Source organism: Chiloscyllium punctatum, chromosome 12, assembly GCF_047496795.1.
Source record: "Chiloscyllium punctatum isolate Juve2018m chromosome 12, sChiPun1.3, whole genome shotgun sequence".
Classification (NCBI taxonomy): Eukaryota; Metazoa; Chordata; class Chondrichthyes; order Orectolobiformes; family Hemiscylliidae; genus Chiloscyllium; species Chiloscyllium punctatum.
Genome location: NC_092750.1, coordinates 57,116,231 through 57,132,897, shown reverse-complemented (window position 1 = coordinate 57,132,897; position 16,667 = coordinate 57,116,231). Strand labels below are relative to the sequence as shown.

Here is a 16,667-nt window from a genome sequence, read left to right as displayed (position 1 = left end):
TGCAAGATGATAGTTTGAAACATCAAAACCAAGTGCATTGCATGTTAGAAGATTACTTAACCTTCAGTTCTTACTCTTATGAAAAACATGCTTCATCAATACAGCGGAACCAGCCCACTCCACAATACTTATGTTTTATCCAGAATGATCCATTAAAACTGTTTGGTGAATGTTTTATTGTCAGTGATGAGTTCAATTTTTCTTGAATCAAGAAAGAAATAATGGTCAACCAGCTCAATTTGTCAAATGTCAAAACTTAGATGTAAGAAATTTACAGTGATAATAGGCATAGCTTTAAAGAAAAAAGACACTTTAAATCAGAGACAAAACTCTGAAAAATATCAAGCTCAAAACTAATTTATTATAGTTTTGTTCTCATTTTACACTATACGTTTCACAATAAAATTCATCATTTAAACCATTGATACTAAATGCAATTAGAGAGACATTCAGAAAAAACCTGGCAGCTAAAGTCCCTCAATAAATCACCAAAAGTATTTTTTTTTTGTTTTAAAATGTTGCAGTTTTTAAAAGCACGTTACATCATTATTGTTTTTAAACATTAACCACACATCTGTCTAAGGTAAATTGTAAAACTATTTCAAGCAAAGAAGGCAAATTAAATTTACAAGTGTTTGGGCTTTCAAGTTCCAAAGAGAGCAAATTATAGTTGATACAACAATACAGTTTAGTTGGCTAACAGCATTCAATAGAAGAATGAATGGATTCTAATTCCATATGTCAGCTTCAATATTCTAAAAAAAAACTATAACATGGGAAGTGGATCAGTGCCCAACAGTTAAGGTTAACAGCTTCTACTAAAATGAGCATACCTCAGAAGGCTCATCACTTCTTTAAAAACATGGGATGACTTGCATTGTCACCAATTATTATTGAGAGTTCTGTTGTAGAGGCAGAAATAAGTAGTCAAGCACAGCAACTGAGACATTTTGCAAGATAACTGGAGCTGCCCTTTTATTTTTGTTTTAAATGTTGAACAAAAGGCGATACGCTATACTAATAGGTCTTTGAAATATCCACCTGTCCTCACAGCTCTGCCAGAGGTTAGCAAAGTCAAAATACAAAAAGTTCAGAACTTTCATTTTTGCAGAAAAAAGCAAAATAAGTATCTGTGCTCCCTTTAACTAGAAGCAAAATTCCTCCAGAGTTACCACACATAGTAGCTTCTTGATGTGTCAACGGGCGTGGGTTTCACATCAGAAGAGCCATCTTTTTCCTTCTCACTATCCCCCTCCCATAGATTTATAAGTGGTGGATAAAGCTCATTCAAGGGAATGGAAGAGGTCTTCTGCATATACTTCTTCAGTGAATGGTGGTAGTTTTTCCGCTTGAGGCGCTTGGCAGTGTAAACAGCTATTGAGGCAATGCTAATGATGGCGAACATTGAACCCATTACAGCTGCTAAAGCTGTGCTCGTTCCCTGGTCAGAAATGTCCAGTGAGAATGCCACTCCCTTTGTCGTAACATTGACACATGATTTCTGAGTCTGCTGGTGGATATTAGAGACAGTAAGACAGACTTCGTATTCTGTTGAAGGTTGAAGATGAGTCAGGTTATATTCATGGACATCCACAGGAACCCTTGCAGTGTATGTAATGTGAGGGTTATCAATCTTCATAGTAGCTGAAGACCACTTCAAATTGGAAGTCATGACATTTGAGTTGACTCTCCATGAAACTAAGATAGAGTGGGACTCAGCTTGCTTCACATATATTTTCAGAACCTGAGTTCCATCTAGGAGGGTTCCATTAACTCGAATGGTTGCAACTCTTGTATCAGCTCCCTCAGAGTTCTGAGCAACACAAGTGTAACGGCCAGAGTCCTCAATGCGAATGTGAGAAACTTCAAGAGTTCCCTCACTGCTCAATTTATATTTATCTGACAGGATGTCAACTGTGATTTTACTTCCAAGTGGTGTCACCCAATAGATTTCAGGTTCAGGCTCTGCCATGGCACGACAATCTAAGGAAATGGTCATATCAACATCTACGTTCAGGTGATTTGGAAAGGTTTCATGTGCAATCATTGGGAGACACTGTTCGGCTGTCTCCTGCATGAGAACTTCTTTCACTTGTTGTCCTCTGTATTCAGGTGGCAAAGCACAAAACATGGACTGGGGCTCCATGAATCGAATGGTTGTTTTGTTTGAATTCATCCATTGAATAACACAGTCACATCTGATTGGGTTGCTGTGAATGCTTACTTCACGTAGATTGGGAAGGTTATCGACAGTCTTCTGATACAGAGCATTTAATGCATTATTATTAAGCATCAAACTTTCAAGGGATGGAACTTCCCGAAATGCATAGCGATGAATATATGATAGTTTAGGGTTATTTGTAGCTTCTAACTTTGTAAGTTCAGGCAGGTTATCCAGTGCATATCTGTCAATTGAAACAAGTTCAACCATATTGTTAATACCAAGTTCTTTCAAACGAAGCATGTTTTTGAAGTCACCTTCTTGAATTTTGTGAACAGGGTTCTTGTTTAAATCCAGGAATTTCAAGGCTGGGACTTTCTGAAGAGCAAGTTGGGGCACTCTTACCAGTTTATTGTCGTAGAACGAAAGACTTTCCAAACTATCCAATCCTACTAGAGCATTCCCAGGAACTTCTGTGAGTTCCATTCCAGCTAAAACCAGACTTCGCAAATTGCTGAGAGGTTTGAAGTTCATATCTAGGATGCCAATTACTGGGTTTTCTCCAATCATGAGAATCTCCAAATTTGGTGTGGACACAAACCAACGGCTGTCAATCACTCTTAGCTTGTTGGAATTTAGGTGAAGCCTCAGCAAATTCTTTAAGCCAGAAAAGGCATTTGCAGATATGCTATTAATGTGGTTGTGATTGATATACAGCTCCTGGAGATTGGCAAGATCCTGTAAGCAGTAATCAGGCATTTCCGCTATCTGGTTCTCCTCTAGATGTAGAGTGGTCAGATGTGTCAGGTTGGTTAGACCTACATCTTGAATATTAGTAAAATTGTTTTGAGAGAGGTCCAACTCTGTAAGGTTAAACATTTGCTCAAATTCATCAGTTGTCTTGGCAATATTGTTGCTCTGAAGCAAAAGCACCTGGGTGTCAGCAGAAAGGTTGCTAGGAATTCTGGTCAACCGAAGATCATTGCAGTCCACTGTAGCTGCTTCTCTGTATGTTGACTGTGGTGTGAACCATGGCCGGATTTCACAAACGCATAGCTGAGGGCATTCATTAGGCTGCGGAGATGCTTCAATTAGAAAAAGAGTCAGAAAACCCATCATTACATGACAAGTGGTAGAAAGATTCTTTCTACACATTTTTAAAAACTTTTCCTGAAACCAACGACAAATTATTGAGAGACTCGATGCTTGCAGCAAATTAATGCTTGGATGCAGAAGACAATTCAGCAGAAAACAGAGCCCTGGGGAGAGACGACTATCTGGTGCTTTTATAATGTGCTGGGGATAATCCCTATCCTCAGCTGCCCTTTTGTTAATCGTGCATGGTGAAAGCTTTTATTTTCTCAGCTAAGTCTTGACTCCACCAGCATCTGCAAAGAGACAAAGGAAAATATCAGTTTGATGCCTGAAAAGACATGCAGAATGTAGATTCTACAACTTAATGCGAACACTCAACTGTAATTAACAAATTAGAAGTAAAAGCAAAATATTGTGGATGCCAACTGGAAGTTCAGGAAAAAAATCCAATATTTCCCCCATTTTAGATATTGCCAAAACATATTCCTTTTAGTTTTTTTGTATGGTACTTAATGCTACAAAATTTTTGAAAAATCAATTGTTATTCTAGATTATGATAGTCAAGGAAACATGTGAAACCCCATGTGAAACATAATATCTATATTTTCATATTACTTTAAAACATATACAGTATGTAAAAGTGTGCTAAAATATTTGGCTTGAGATCACAGATGCTCTTTTTTTCCCACCAACACTCGGCCATTTCCATTTTTCTTTTCAGAACCCTCCCTCATCTGTGGGATTCTCCACCAAGGCAGCAAATATTCTGACTGTTTTAATAATTAGCAAGTTTTGAGAAGATTTGTAGCTCAGGTTGAGGTTCTGGTATAACTTTTCTCGCTGAACTGGAAGGTTCCTTTTCAGACATTTTGTCACCATACTAGGTAACATCATCAGTGAGCCTCCAGTGACGTGCTGGCATTACGCCCTGCTTTCTATTTATGTGTTTAAGTTTCCTGGAGTTGGTGATAGCATTTCCTGTGTCTATGTCATTTCCTGTGTTGGTGATGTCATTTCCGGTTATTTTTTTCTCAGAGGATGGTAGACGGGATGCAAATCGATGTGTTTGTTGATGGAGTGTTGGAATGCCATGCTTCTAGGAATTCTCATGCATGTGTCTGTTGACTTGACCTAGGATGGATGGGTTGTCCCAGTTGAAGTGGTGTCCTTCCTCATCTGTATGTGAGGATAGTAGTGGGAGTGGGTCATGTCGTGTTTTGGCTAATGTTTTGTATCCTGGTGGAGAGTTTTCTGCCTGTTTTTCTAATATAGTATTTGTTACAGTTCTTGCAAGGTATTTTGTAAATGACGTTCTTTTTGCTTGTTGTCTGTATACGATCTCTTAAGTTCATTAGCTGCGGCACGGTGGCACAGTGGTTAGCGCTGCTGCCTCACAGCGCCAGAGACCCGGGTTCAATTCCTGCCTCAGGCGACTGACTGTGTGGAGTTTGCACGTTCTCCCCGTGTCTGCATGGGTTTCCTCCGGGTGCTCTGGTTTCCTCCCACAGTCACAAAGATGTGCAGGTTAGGTGAACTGGCCACGTTAAATTGCCTGTAGTGTTAGGTGAAGGGGTAAATGTTGGGGTACGGTTGGGTTGCGCTTCAGTGGGTCGGTGTGGACTTGTTGAGCCGAAGGGCCTGTTTCCACACTGTAAGTAATCTCTAACTGTGCAGTTGTTTGGCAGCACACAAGAGTAGCCCAAGGTGGATTAATCTCAATTTCAACAGCTTCCTTTATTGATGGAAGCCAAGCCAGTGGGAGTATTCTTGCTGAGTCAGCACTCCCACTCCAAGAAATAAAGCTCACTCTTCGACAGTCAAAAGCTCACCAGCCATTTCAAGGTGAAGACGATACATCTTTTCTATATTTCACCTCAAAATAGATTTAAACCACAACTATAATCAAGTGTATTTTCAAATTATTGAGCTGGACAGCTGAAGGCAACTTTAATGACTTTTAATGTGATTGCTCAGCTGACAACTTTAAAAAGGAACAGATTACACTTAATAGATTTTGAGCAGGCTGGAAAATCAAAATGCACAGAGACCATCCCTACAAGTAGAGACAGAAGGTATATTCATATACATTCCCATAGCAATATACCAAATTGTGTGATTAACGGCAAATAACTTTCTCTATCTCCATTAGTTCCGAGAAGCAGGGTTGTTAGGTAGTGTGTGCACAGGACAAGCAATGGGTGGTATCCCACGAGGAGAAAATTCTTCAACCAGAGAGTGAGGACCTATTGAATTCTCTGCCACAGAAAGCAGTTGGGGCCAAAATGCGAATGTTTTTAAGAAGGGGGCCAGCTAGTGCTCTTTGGGCTGATGGAATCAAAGGACATGAGGGAAAGAGAGAACAGGATACTGCGTCAGATGATTAACCATGATCATATTGAGCAATGGAATTGGCTTGAAGGGCAAAATGGCCAACTCCTGCTATTTTCTGATTATTTTGTTGTTTCCCTAACCACTCAGATTGAAGTAATATTGATGAGCACAGCATAAAAAAAAGAAATTAAAACGCGTGATGTCAGATCACATATATAGAAATAGAGAGATGGGATTAACTATAAGGAGCTAAAAATATTGAAAATATTGAAATCATCTCCAATCACAATCGGAATCTGCAGGAATGAGATTCCACATTTATAACCGTTAAAGTTCATCCAATACCAATGTTTCTTTCCAAATTTCTCAACTGTCAAGACTTTTTGTCTTGGCCACACCACAAAATTCATTCTGTCGCTACAAAGTCCATCCCTCTCCTTGAGGATTGTTTGAGGCCAAATCAGATTGTTGGCAAAGTTAGTGTTAAAAATTAACATAAAACCACATATCACAATGACTGCCTTTATCTGCCTGTTTATGTTTATTATTACCTCGAACCTCTTGTTGTTGAGGCCTCATCTAAACCTTTACAAACCTAAGGGTCTGATTATTCTGCTGCTCTCCCACTTTACATTCTCCCGAAACACTACATCACCCAAATCCATCTGCTGGTGTCTTTATTTATCACCAAGTCCCAATTATCCTCCATTCCTGCACTCGCTCACCTTCACCTGTTCTTAAATATATTTCAAAGGTGCTACATAATGACATGTTGTTGTACCACAGCAGTAATGTCATAAGTAATAATGGGTATAAAGGCTCAATTAAACAAATGCTAACTTTTCTCTGGTACATTTAACTTATGTCCATGAGAGAAAGACAAAACCATCTCGCCAGGCAATGTACTTAAGATGGTGAGTCAGTTGACAAAATACCGCTACTTCTACAGAAACAGAGTAGCTCTGATAGTAACCTTCTTAAAAATATAGAAAGTAGGAGCAGGAATTCAATTCAACTCTGCTCCAGCATGATTAGAATCCTGACAGTGTAGAAACAGGCTCTTCGGCCCAACAAGTCAACACTGATCCTCCAAAGAGTATCCCACCCAAACTCATTCCCCTACATTTCCCCTAACCTACACATCCCTGAACATTTTGGGGAATTTAAGCATGGCCAATTCACCTAACCTGCACATCTTTGGACTATTAGAGGAAACCAGAGCACCCAGAGGAAACCCATGCAGACATGGGGAGAACGTGCAAAGTTCACACAGACAGTCGCCAGAGGCTGGAATCGAACTCGGGTTCCTAGCGCTGTGAGGCAGCAGTGCTAACCACTGACCCACCAATTTCTCCCATGCCCTTCGATCTGTTAGCCCTAAGAACTACATCTAACTCCTTCTTAGAAATATTCAGTGTTTTGGCATCAACCACTTTCCATGGCAGATAATTCCACAGGCTCACTTCTTTGGGTAAAAAAAAAATTCTCATCTCAATCCTAATTGGTATACCTCTGTATCCTTAACCAGTCACCCCTGGTTCTGGACTTTCCAGTCTTTGTGAATATTCTTCCTGCATTCACTTGATTTAGGTATCAACAGGGCATTCTATTTCTGCGGAAGTTGACGTATGATTTCCAAACAGCAAGGGACTTGCCTCAGCCTTATTAATATTACAAAATTCAGACCAAACTTTGGTTTCTTGAGACATCAAAAGAAACTAATTTCAATTGGTATGAAATACAATGGCCCTGCAGACTAGTGCTTCCAACATTTATTTGTTTTGTTTTTCTTTTAGGGATTAAAAAAAAATAGAATTGGAGGTGGAAATAATACACTCCACTCCCTGCGGCACCCACCTGTCCCTGAACAGCTCAAGGGTGTTGGTGGACACTGCGTGCTCCCTCTCCAGAGACACCCGGGCTTTAACATAACCACGGAGGAGGGGCAGGCAATCAGCCCTAACGTCTCCCTCCACGGCCCGCTGCCTGGACCTGTTTATGGCCAGTTTGGCCAGGCCCGGGAGCAGACCGATGAGGTCCTTCCAACATTATTTTTTCAACTGCAGTAATGCTTATTTTTTCCCCCAGCACCCATGTTGTGTGTTGTGCAGGTGTGAGACACAGTGAGAGACACAAGGTGCATGAATCTTTATTCAAATTTCCACCACCAGGAAAAAAGGAAACACCCGAGTGGCCAGTGACAAGCAGTGGCCTTCACATCAAAGGGCAATGCTGTGTGATCAAACAGTGAAGGGGAGGGTAGGGACTAAATCAAAATAGAGTTGGAGGGGGAAATAACGCACTCCAATCCCTCTGGTGCCCACCTCTCCCTGAACAACTCCAGGGTGTTGGTGGACACCGCGTGCTCCTTCTCCAAGGACACCCAGGCTCTAACGTAACCACGGAAGAGGGACAGGCAGTCGGCCCTAATGACCCTCTCCACAGCCTGCTGCCTGGACCTATTTATGGCCAGTTTGGCCAGGCCCAGGAGCTGACCCACGAGGAGGTCCTTCCAACATTTATACTGTGTGAGAAGAACTTACTGACTGGTTGACTCTAATAGGGATGTTGCCATGGAGCATGCAGTTAGGTAACAACTGACAGTTAACTGCCGAGCTTTGTTTCAACTTAAACCAAGCAAGTTCCTTTCGTATCAGTTAATGTAAAGCTGTGATATGTGAACTAGTGAATGACCATCTTTTTGGTTTTACAGCAGTATTCTGTTGGTATTAAACGCACTCATATTACTACTGCAAAACATCAGTATGAAATACAAGCTTTTTTTCATTACTCAAGCATTTGAGATACCTTGCCATAACTGGAAGCATGTCAGACACTTTTCAGCACTAAACATGACAGCCTTAGTCCCTGCCACGATGTTGTATGATATCATCAAGAAAATGATCAAAATCAGGCTGGCCATTACCCCACGGGATGGTTCTGATTCACCCTTTCCATGCAGCCTAATTCTAATCAATAGGTGAAAACCATTCTCTGGTTCATTTTTCACGACAATGCCTTAACTAGAGTCAAACAGTTTCATTTAAAATTGAAAGAAAGCTTGGCAGTTAACTGTACGTCAATCAGACTGATAGTGATTTTGCTGAAGAATATGCAACATTTCAAAACTGCCAATAAATCGGCACTCTTCTCTCAAGCATAACAGGGTGAAAGTGAGGACTTCAGAAGCTGGAGATCAGAGTACAGATTAGAGTGGTGCTGGAAAAGCACAGCAGGTCAGGCAGGATCTGAGGAACATGGTGAAGGGCTGATGAAGGGCTTTTGCCTGAAACGTCGATTTTCCTGCTCTTCAGATCCTGCCTGACCTGCTGTGCTTTTCCAGCACCACTCTAATCTGGAGTCTCAGCATAACAGTCATTTTTCCTTTTACTTATTTCTTACAAATTGTCCTGATGAGTGTAACATTAAATAAATCAGCAAGTGTCTTTTTTTTAAATTAAAAAAATGCAGTACTCAAAACAATCGTTCTGGTCTTCAACTGCCTGGGCATTTGTTAGTCAGCATTCTTCTGTGATAAATGCTATTCCACCTTCTTCAAGATATTTTCCCAATCCCAGGTAGAGCTCATTCTCCTTAGAATCAGATATTCATCTTTTATAGATGGCTCTGTATTATTGCAGTTCTTTTCCTGCAGCTTTGAGGCTTCGGAAATCAAATTGACTGTATAACCAATGCAGACCTAATTCACACTTTGGAAACTATTATTATAATGATGCTACTTACATTTGATTTACAAACAGCAGATTGCACTTCACAACAGAAACTCTAATTGGCAATCTTGGAATTAGGTTGAGCCTGCTGCCCATTTATTACTGGGCCAATTATTCTGAAAATGTGATGGTTTTAATACAAAATGTACATAAATAAACTAAGCTCATTTCACAAGGACAGTGCCTAATCAACATGGAGCAATGGTAAAACCAATGAGTCAATACATTGATTTAGTTTTAGAGATTTTGTTTCAAAGTTATATATCTGGTGAAGAGTCATTCACAGTGTCATGACCAATGCTTCGGTCTGATTTATATCACAAAAACAGATTGTTTGGTCATTATCACAGCACAGTGTACGAGAATTTAGCTTAGATTAGATTCCCCCAAAGTGTGGAAACAGGCCCTTCGGCTCAAGAAGTCCACACGAACCTTCGGGAGAGTAACCCATCCACATCCATTTCCCTCTGACTAATGCACCTAACACTATGGGCAATGTAGCATCGCCAATTCACCTGGGCTGCTCGTCGTTGGGCTGGGAGGAAACCCACACAGACACAGGGAGAAAGTGCAAACTCCACACAGCCAGTCACCTGAGGCTGGAATCAAATCTGAGTCCCTGGTGCTGTGAGGCAGCAGTGCTAACCACTGAGCCACCGTGCTACCCCATTTGATATGCTTCTTGCATTACAGCAGAGACTTAACTTCAGAAGTACTTAATTGACTGTAAAGTATTTTAGGATACTTGTTCATAGACACACTGTACATATGCAAACTTTTCTGTCACTTTATCTGTTGGGTATTTATATATCGGAGACAACTGACAAAAGGACAGACTTTCATTTTTATATCAGAACATGAGGATTGCCGATGCTGGAGATCAGAGTCGAGAGTGGGCTGCTGGAAAAGCACAGCAGGTCAGGCAGTATCCGAGGAGCAGGAGAATCAACATTTCAGGCAACCGCCCTTCATCAGGAATGAATCTTGTGATCCAAGAGGGTGGAGAGATAAAAGTGCAGGGTGGGGCTGGGAGGAAGGTAGCTGAGACTGCAAAAGGTAGACGGAGGTGGGGGTAATGGTGATAGGTTGGAGAGGAGGGTGGAGTGGATAGGTGCAAAGGAAGATGGACAGGTGGGACAGGTCATGAGGGCGGTGCCGAATTGGAAGGTTGGAACTGGGGTAAGGTGAGGGGAGGGGAAATGAGGAAACTGATGAAATCCACTGATGCCATGTGGCAGCCATGCGGCCGCTCCAACCACCACCACCATGGCCGATGATGACATCACTTCTGTCCCCGCTACGAATGACCATGCCGCCTCCGCAATTGCCGGCCAGACAACCACCGCTGCGACTGCTACAAGTTCCACCATTGCCATGACCATTGCAAGATCCACCGTGAGGCCTAACCAGAACATCACTTCTGCCTCATTTGTTGCCTCTGCCATAGCCACTTCTGCCCTGACATCACCTACGCCACATGTTCTGCCACTTCTGCCCCCACCAATATCCCTATGCCCTTGATCCCTATTTCAAACTGCCGCTGGGACATTGACTGCCTGAACCTGTCCACCCCCTCCCCCACTCCAACCTCCCACCCTTTCAACGCGCAGCCCTCCACTCAACTCCAACCTCACTATCAAACCAATGGACAAGGGGACTCCAATGGTAGTTTCGCTCACTACACCGCTGAAGCCAGGCACTAACTTGAAGACACCTCCTCCTACCGCCCCCTCGACCATGACCTCACCCCCCTTCACCAAACCATCATCTCCCAGACCATCCACAACCTCATCACCTCGGGGGATCTCGTTTCCACAGCTTACAACCTCATAGTTCAGAAACCCCGCACCGCCCTGTTCTACCTCCTACCCAAGATTCACAAGCCTGACTGCCCTGCTGACCTATCATCTCAGCCTGCTCCTGCCCCACCAAATTAATCTCCATCTACCGCAATACTGTCCTAACGTCCTGGTCCAGGAACTCCCCACATACCATCGGGACACCACCCATGCCTCCACCTCCTCCAAGACTTCCGTTTCCCTGGCCCTCAACTCCTCATCTTCACCATGGATATCCAATCCCTCTACACTTCTATTTGTCATGATGAGGGCCTCCAAACCCTCCATTTCTTCCTCTCCCAAAGTCCCCAACAGTACCCTTCCACCGACACTCTCATTCGTTTGGCTGAACTGGTCCTCCCCCTCAATAATTTCTCCTTTGGATCCTCCCACTTCCTTCAGACCAAAGGGCTAGCCATGGGCACCCGTATGGGCCCCAGCTATGCCTGTCTCTTTGTTGGCCATGTAGAAAAGTCTATCTTCCGCAGTTACACTGGCACCACTCCCCACCTCTTCCTCCGCTACATTGATGACTGTATCAGCGCCATATCGTGCTCCCACGAGGAGGCTGAACAGTTCATCAACTTCAACACATTCCACCCCGATCTTCAATTCACCTGGACCATCTCTGACAACTCTCTCCCATTCCTGGACCTCTCCATCTCCATCAATGGTGAGTGACTCAACACGGACATCTTCTACAAACCCATCAACTCCCACAGATTCCTGGACTACACCTCCTCCCACCTGCCTCCCGTAAAAATGCTATCCCTTATTCCCAATTCCTTCACTTGCGCCGCATCTGCTCCCAAGAGGACCAGTTCCACCACAGAACACACCAGATGGCTTCCTTCTTCAAAGAGCACAATTTCCCCTTCCACTTAGTCAATGATGTCCTCCAGCACATCTCATCCACTTCTGCACCTCCGCCCTTGAACCCCAACTTCCAACCTCAACAAGGACAGAACCCCGCCCCGGTCCTCACTTTCCACCCCACCAAACTCCGTATATATCACATCAGCCTCCACCATTTCCATCACCTATAAATGGACCCCAAAGATATATATCCCTCCTCATCCACTTTCCATAAAGACTATTCCCTCTGCATCTCTTGTCAGGTCAATGGCCCACACCAACCCACCCTCCCCTCCCAGCATCTTCCCCTGCCACCACAGAAATTGCAAAGCCTGTGCCCCCCTCACCTCCATCCAAGGCCCCAAAGGAGCCTTCCACATCCAGAGTTTTATCTGCACTTCCATACTAGTCATTTACTGTGTCTGTTGCTCCCAATGTGGCCTCCTCTACATTGGGGAGACAAGAGGCCTATTTGCAGAGCACTTCAGAGAACATCTCCAGAACAGCCGCACCAACCAACCCCACCGCCCCATGGCCAAACACTTCAAATCCCCCTCCCACTCCACCAAGGACATACAGATCCTGGGTCTCCTCTAACATCACACCCTTACTACCCAACACCTGGAGGAAGAATGCCTTATCTTCTATCTTGGGTCCCTCCAACCACATGGCATCAATGTGGATTTCACTAGTTTCCTCATTTTCCCTCCCTCCACCTTACCCCTGTTCCAACCTTCCAACTCAGCACTACCCTCATGACCTGTCCATCTTCCTTCTCACCTATCCGCTCTCCCCTTCTCTCCAACTGATCACCATCACCCCCCGCCCCTCCACCTACCTATCGCACTCTCAGCTACCTCCCCCCCCCCCCCCCTCTACCCCCCCTCCCATTTATCTCTCCACCCTCTCAGTTCACAGCCTCATTCCTGATGAAGGGCTCTTGCCCAAAATGTCAATTCTCCTGCTCTGCGGATGCTGCCTGACCTGCTGTGCTTTTCCAGCATCCCACTCTCGACTTTCATTTTTATAGTGCCTTTGATAACATCAAAACATCCCAAGATCATGTGAGTGGCTCAGTGGTTAGCACTGCTGCCTGACAGCGCTAGGGACATAAGTTCAATTCCACATTTGGGTGAGTGTTCATGTGGAGTTTGCACATTCTCCTGTGTCTATATGGGTTTTCTCCGGGTGCTCCGGTTTCCTCCCACTGTCCAAAGGTGGTGCAGATTACATGGATTGATCATGCTAAATTGCCCATGGTGTCCAGGATGTGCCTGCTGGTGGATTAGCCATGGAAAGTGCAGGGTTACAGAGATGGAGTAGGGGTGTGAGTGTGATGGTCTTCAGAAGGTTGGTGTGGACTCAATAGGCTGAATGGCCCACTTCAACACTGTAGGGATTCTATGACATTTACAGCTAAGTAAACATTTTTGGAATTGGAAAATGTGAGAGCCAATTTGTCCATAGCAAGTTTCCAAAAATGGTAATGTGACAGTGAGAGCTTGTTTGGTAGTTCAGAGCTTGATGATTGCTAAAAACAAATTGCCCCAATGAGTGAGAGACAGAAAGAGTACTTTGGCAATAAAAAAAAGACACGGCTAAATTATCTGATTAAATCATCCGTTTTAGTGACGTTGGTTGAGGGACAAAAATCTTCCTAGTCGTCAGGAAGTATTCCATTCTGAGACTTCAAATAACATGTTCAGATTTTTTTTCTACTCATTTGAGGGGGCAGACAAAGCTTGAGTTTAATTCCTGAAGGCCTCCTGAAAGAGGAGGCCTTCAACAGTGCAATCTCCTCCCCCCCACCCCCCAATAATGTACAATGTCAACCTGCCTTTTGTATTCAGGTCTTCAGAATGAGGTTTGATCTACAACCTCCTAACTCGGGCAAACGTGATACCAACTGAGCCACAGATGATAATAAAACCTTAAAATGAATTCCACAGAGTCACTCAGCCACTCCAGGAAGCTCTCCTTATTTCCATTGAAAGTCAGACACTTCCCGAAGGAAAGCCTGAAAGCCCCCTTGGGTGAAACAACACTGGAATATGAGCTTCACTGGTTGGACCAACTGATAGTATTTGTTACTGTAAACAGCGACCTTTTGATTAACTAATTGTCGTTCTCATTACCATTGTGTTTCTCAATCACAGGACCACATTGGATACAATGGACCATTTTATTTCTTTCTTTACAAACATGTAACAGGAACAATACACATGTCTCAACATCCACATCAATGTGTCAACCTTTGTTAAAGTAAATCATTGCTCGTGCAGCTGTGACTGCAAAGAGTTGTTTGTGTTGAAGGAACAAGATAAATAGAAAGAGACTTCTCTATTTTGAAGCAAATATTAGTGTGACTGTATATTTATACCTGGCATATATTTACACTGGAAAAAAAATTCTATGCATTCAAAATGATTCTAAATTAATAATCAGTGTTAAAACTACTTGAAAAATACTTCTAGAATAGTCAGAAGCTTTTAAACCGCAATTTAAATCCAAGAATGTTCCTTCTTTCTCGTCATCCAGAGCTTCAAATGAATTTTGTTCCTTTTTCGACACAGACATAGTCAAGAAGTGACATCCAATTAAGTTATACAGAGTTACAAAAAGATTATCATGAAATGGATTTTTTGCCTTGAATTAAACCAGTCATGATTTCATATGCAGAAGCCTGAAGATTTTCAAACATGGGCTCGCTTTTACTGTCAGGTTTTGAAATAGGCTCAGAAGGTGGAAAAAAAAAGCTGTCATGATTTTCTGACAATTTGTAACTGTCAAAGGAAATATTCACAAGAGTGTTCCAACATCACACAGCTCAGCCTATAGCTGGTGTCTCAGCTGGTTCACTAAAGTAATTAAAAAGGTGTTTATTTGGATTGATTGCATATTCCTGAGGGGGTGCACTTTAAGCAAGCATTCTGTGAAATTATGCATGACATCACATCAGTTCAATTGTAATTAAAAGGTATTTTAGAACAAAACATGCAGGAGAATTGTAGCATACACCTTTGTGCTGAAATGCAGAGCCATATCCATCTTGTGCATCTCGATGTTGGAATTAACTATCTGCACAGCCCTGTTTTCCATCACCTCACCAGAAATGTCTCAGCCCAAAGCTCTAGATTTCCCTCCATCCTTCTGTTATACTGAACCTAAGATGTTCCTTAAAGCCTTTTTTTGATTAAGATGTAATCATCTTATAGCACCTTCTGTATTCAGTAGTAAACTTCTTCTGGTAACATTTTTGGTAAAGAAATGTCCTAAAGTGTTTCACAAGTTAAAAGGTGTTATATAAATGCAAGGTTTTGTTGAGCAATGCTTCTGAAATAACTCCACAGAGGCCATCACCAAGTCACCCATTATTCACACAAAGTTAAAAATTACACAACACCAGGTTATAGTCCAACAGGTTTAATTGGAAACACTAGCTTTCGGAGTGCCGCTCCTTTATCAGATGGTCAGAAGGAGCAGCGTTCCGAAAACTAGTGCTTCCAATTAAACCTGTTGGACTATAACCTGGTGTTGTGTGATTTTTAACTTTGTAAACCCCAGTCCAATACCGGCATCTCCAAATCATCTTTTCACACATGGAGAATCTTTGACACTGATGAAGCATCCTCAATAGGGAGACAGAGGGCTTGATGATGTGGTGCAATTTGAACAACTTCTCTCTCAAAATCAGCAGAACTAAAGAAAGAAAGGAGTAAAACCCACTTGCATCCACATCAATGGAGCTAAGGTTGAGAGCGTGGAGAATGTCAAGTTCCTTGGACTGATAATAACCAACAACTTGTCCTTGACTTCCCATGTAGACAAAATGGTCAAGAAGTCACATCAACACTGCTTCTTCCTCAGGCAGCTCAGGAAATTTGACATGTCCATAAAGACCCTCACCAACTTCTACAGATGCACATTGAAAGCATAATGATCTTGTAAGGCAACTGCTTTTCCCAGAACCGTAACAAACTACAGAAGGTTGTATGCACAGCCCAGACCATCACAGAAGCCAATCTTCTATCAATGGACTCCATTTACATGGCCTGTTGCTGCAGAAAGGCTGCCAACATCATCAAAGACCCACCGCACCCCGGTAATGATCTCCTACAAGCTCTTCTGTCAGGCAGAACACACAGAAGCTTGAACACAGACACACACCAGCAGGCTCAAAAAAAGCTTCTTCCCAGCCATTATTAGACGGATGGGCTGTCCAGCCTCAAATAACGCTGACCTTGTTAACGTCACTTTCGCCTAATGTGCGCCCTATGCAGTGTCACCTGTATGCCTCTGTCCTAGCCTTTCTGATCTGCAAATCCATGCTTACTGTGATCTGCCTGGACTGTCACAAACAGGGCTTTTTGCTGTACTTCGGTACACGTGACAATAAATAAACCAACCAACAAACCAGAGCCAGCTCACAGAATGAACAGGACATCCGACAGTCCTTTTATTTTCACTTTTAGAACTTTAGTTTAGCAGCACAAACATAACTGAGATTGTAGACCATTTGCACAAAATATTATGACAATGATGAATAAGAATTCCTTACAAGATAGACATCTGTTCGGATGGTCTTCGTGGCAAGTGCAAAAACTTCCAGGTTCCATCATCTGTGGCACCATGTTATATTCACCTAATCAATTTTAA

At 42.7% G+C, this 16,667-nt stretch overlaps 1 protein-coding gene across 3 annotated transcripts in view; it reads right to left on the bottom strand.

Annotated features, from left to right (window-relative positions):
- Positions 1-341: 341 nt before the first annotated feature.
- The window catches only part of lrrn1 (leucine rich repeat neuronal 1), a 44,181-nt gene continuing 27,855 nt past the window's right edge, over positions 342-16,667 (bottom strand). For all 3 annotated transcript variants that reach the window (XM_072582626.1, XM_072582628.1, XM_072582627.1), the window contains exon 2: positions 342-3,549. In XM_072582626.1, coding sequence (XP_072438727.1) covers positions 1,169-3,316 — 2,148 coding nt within the window. In that variant the 5' untranslated portion in view covers positions 3,317-3,549 and the 3' untranslated portion in view covers positions 342-1,168. The remainder of the gene's footprint in view (positions 3,550-16,667) is intronic.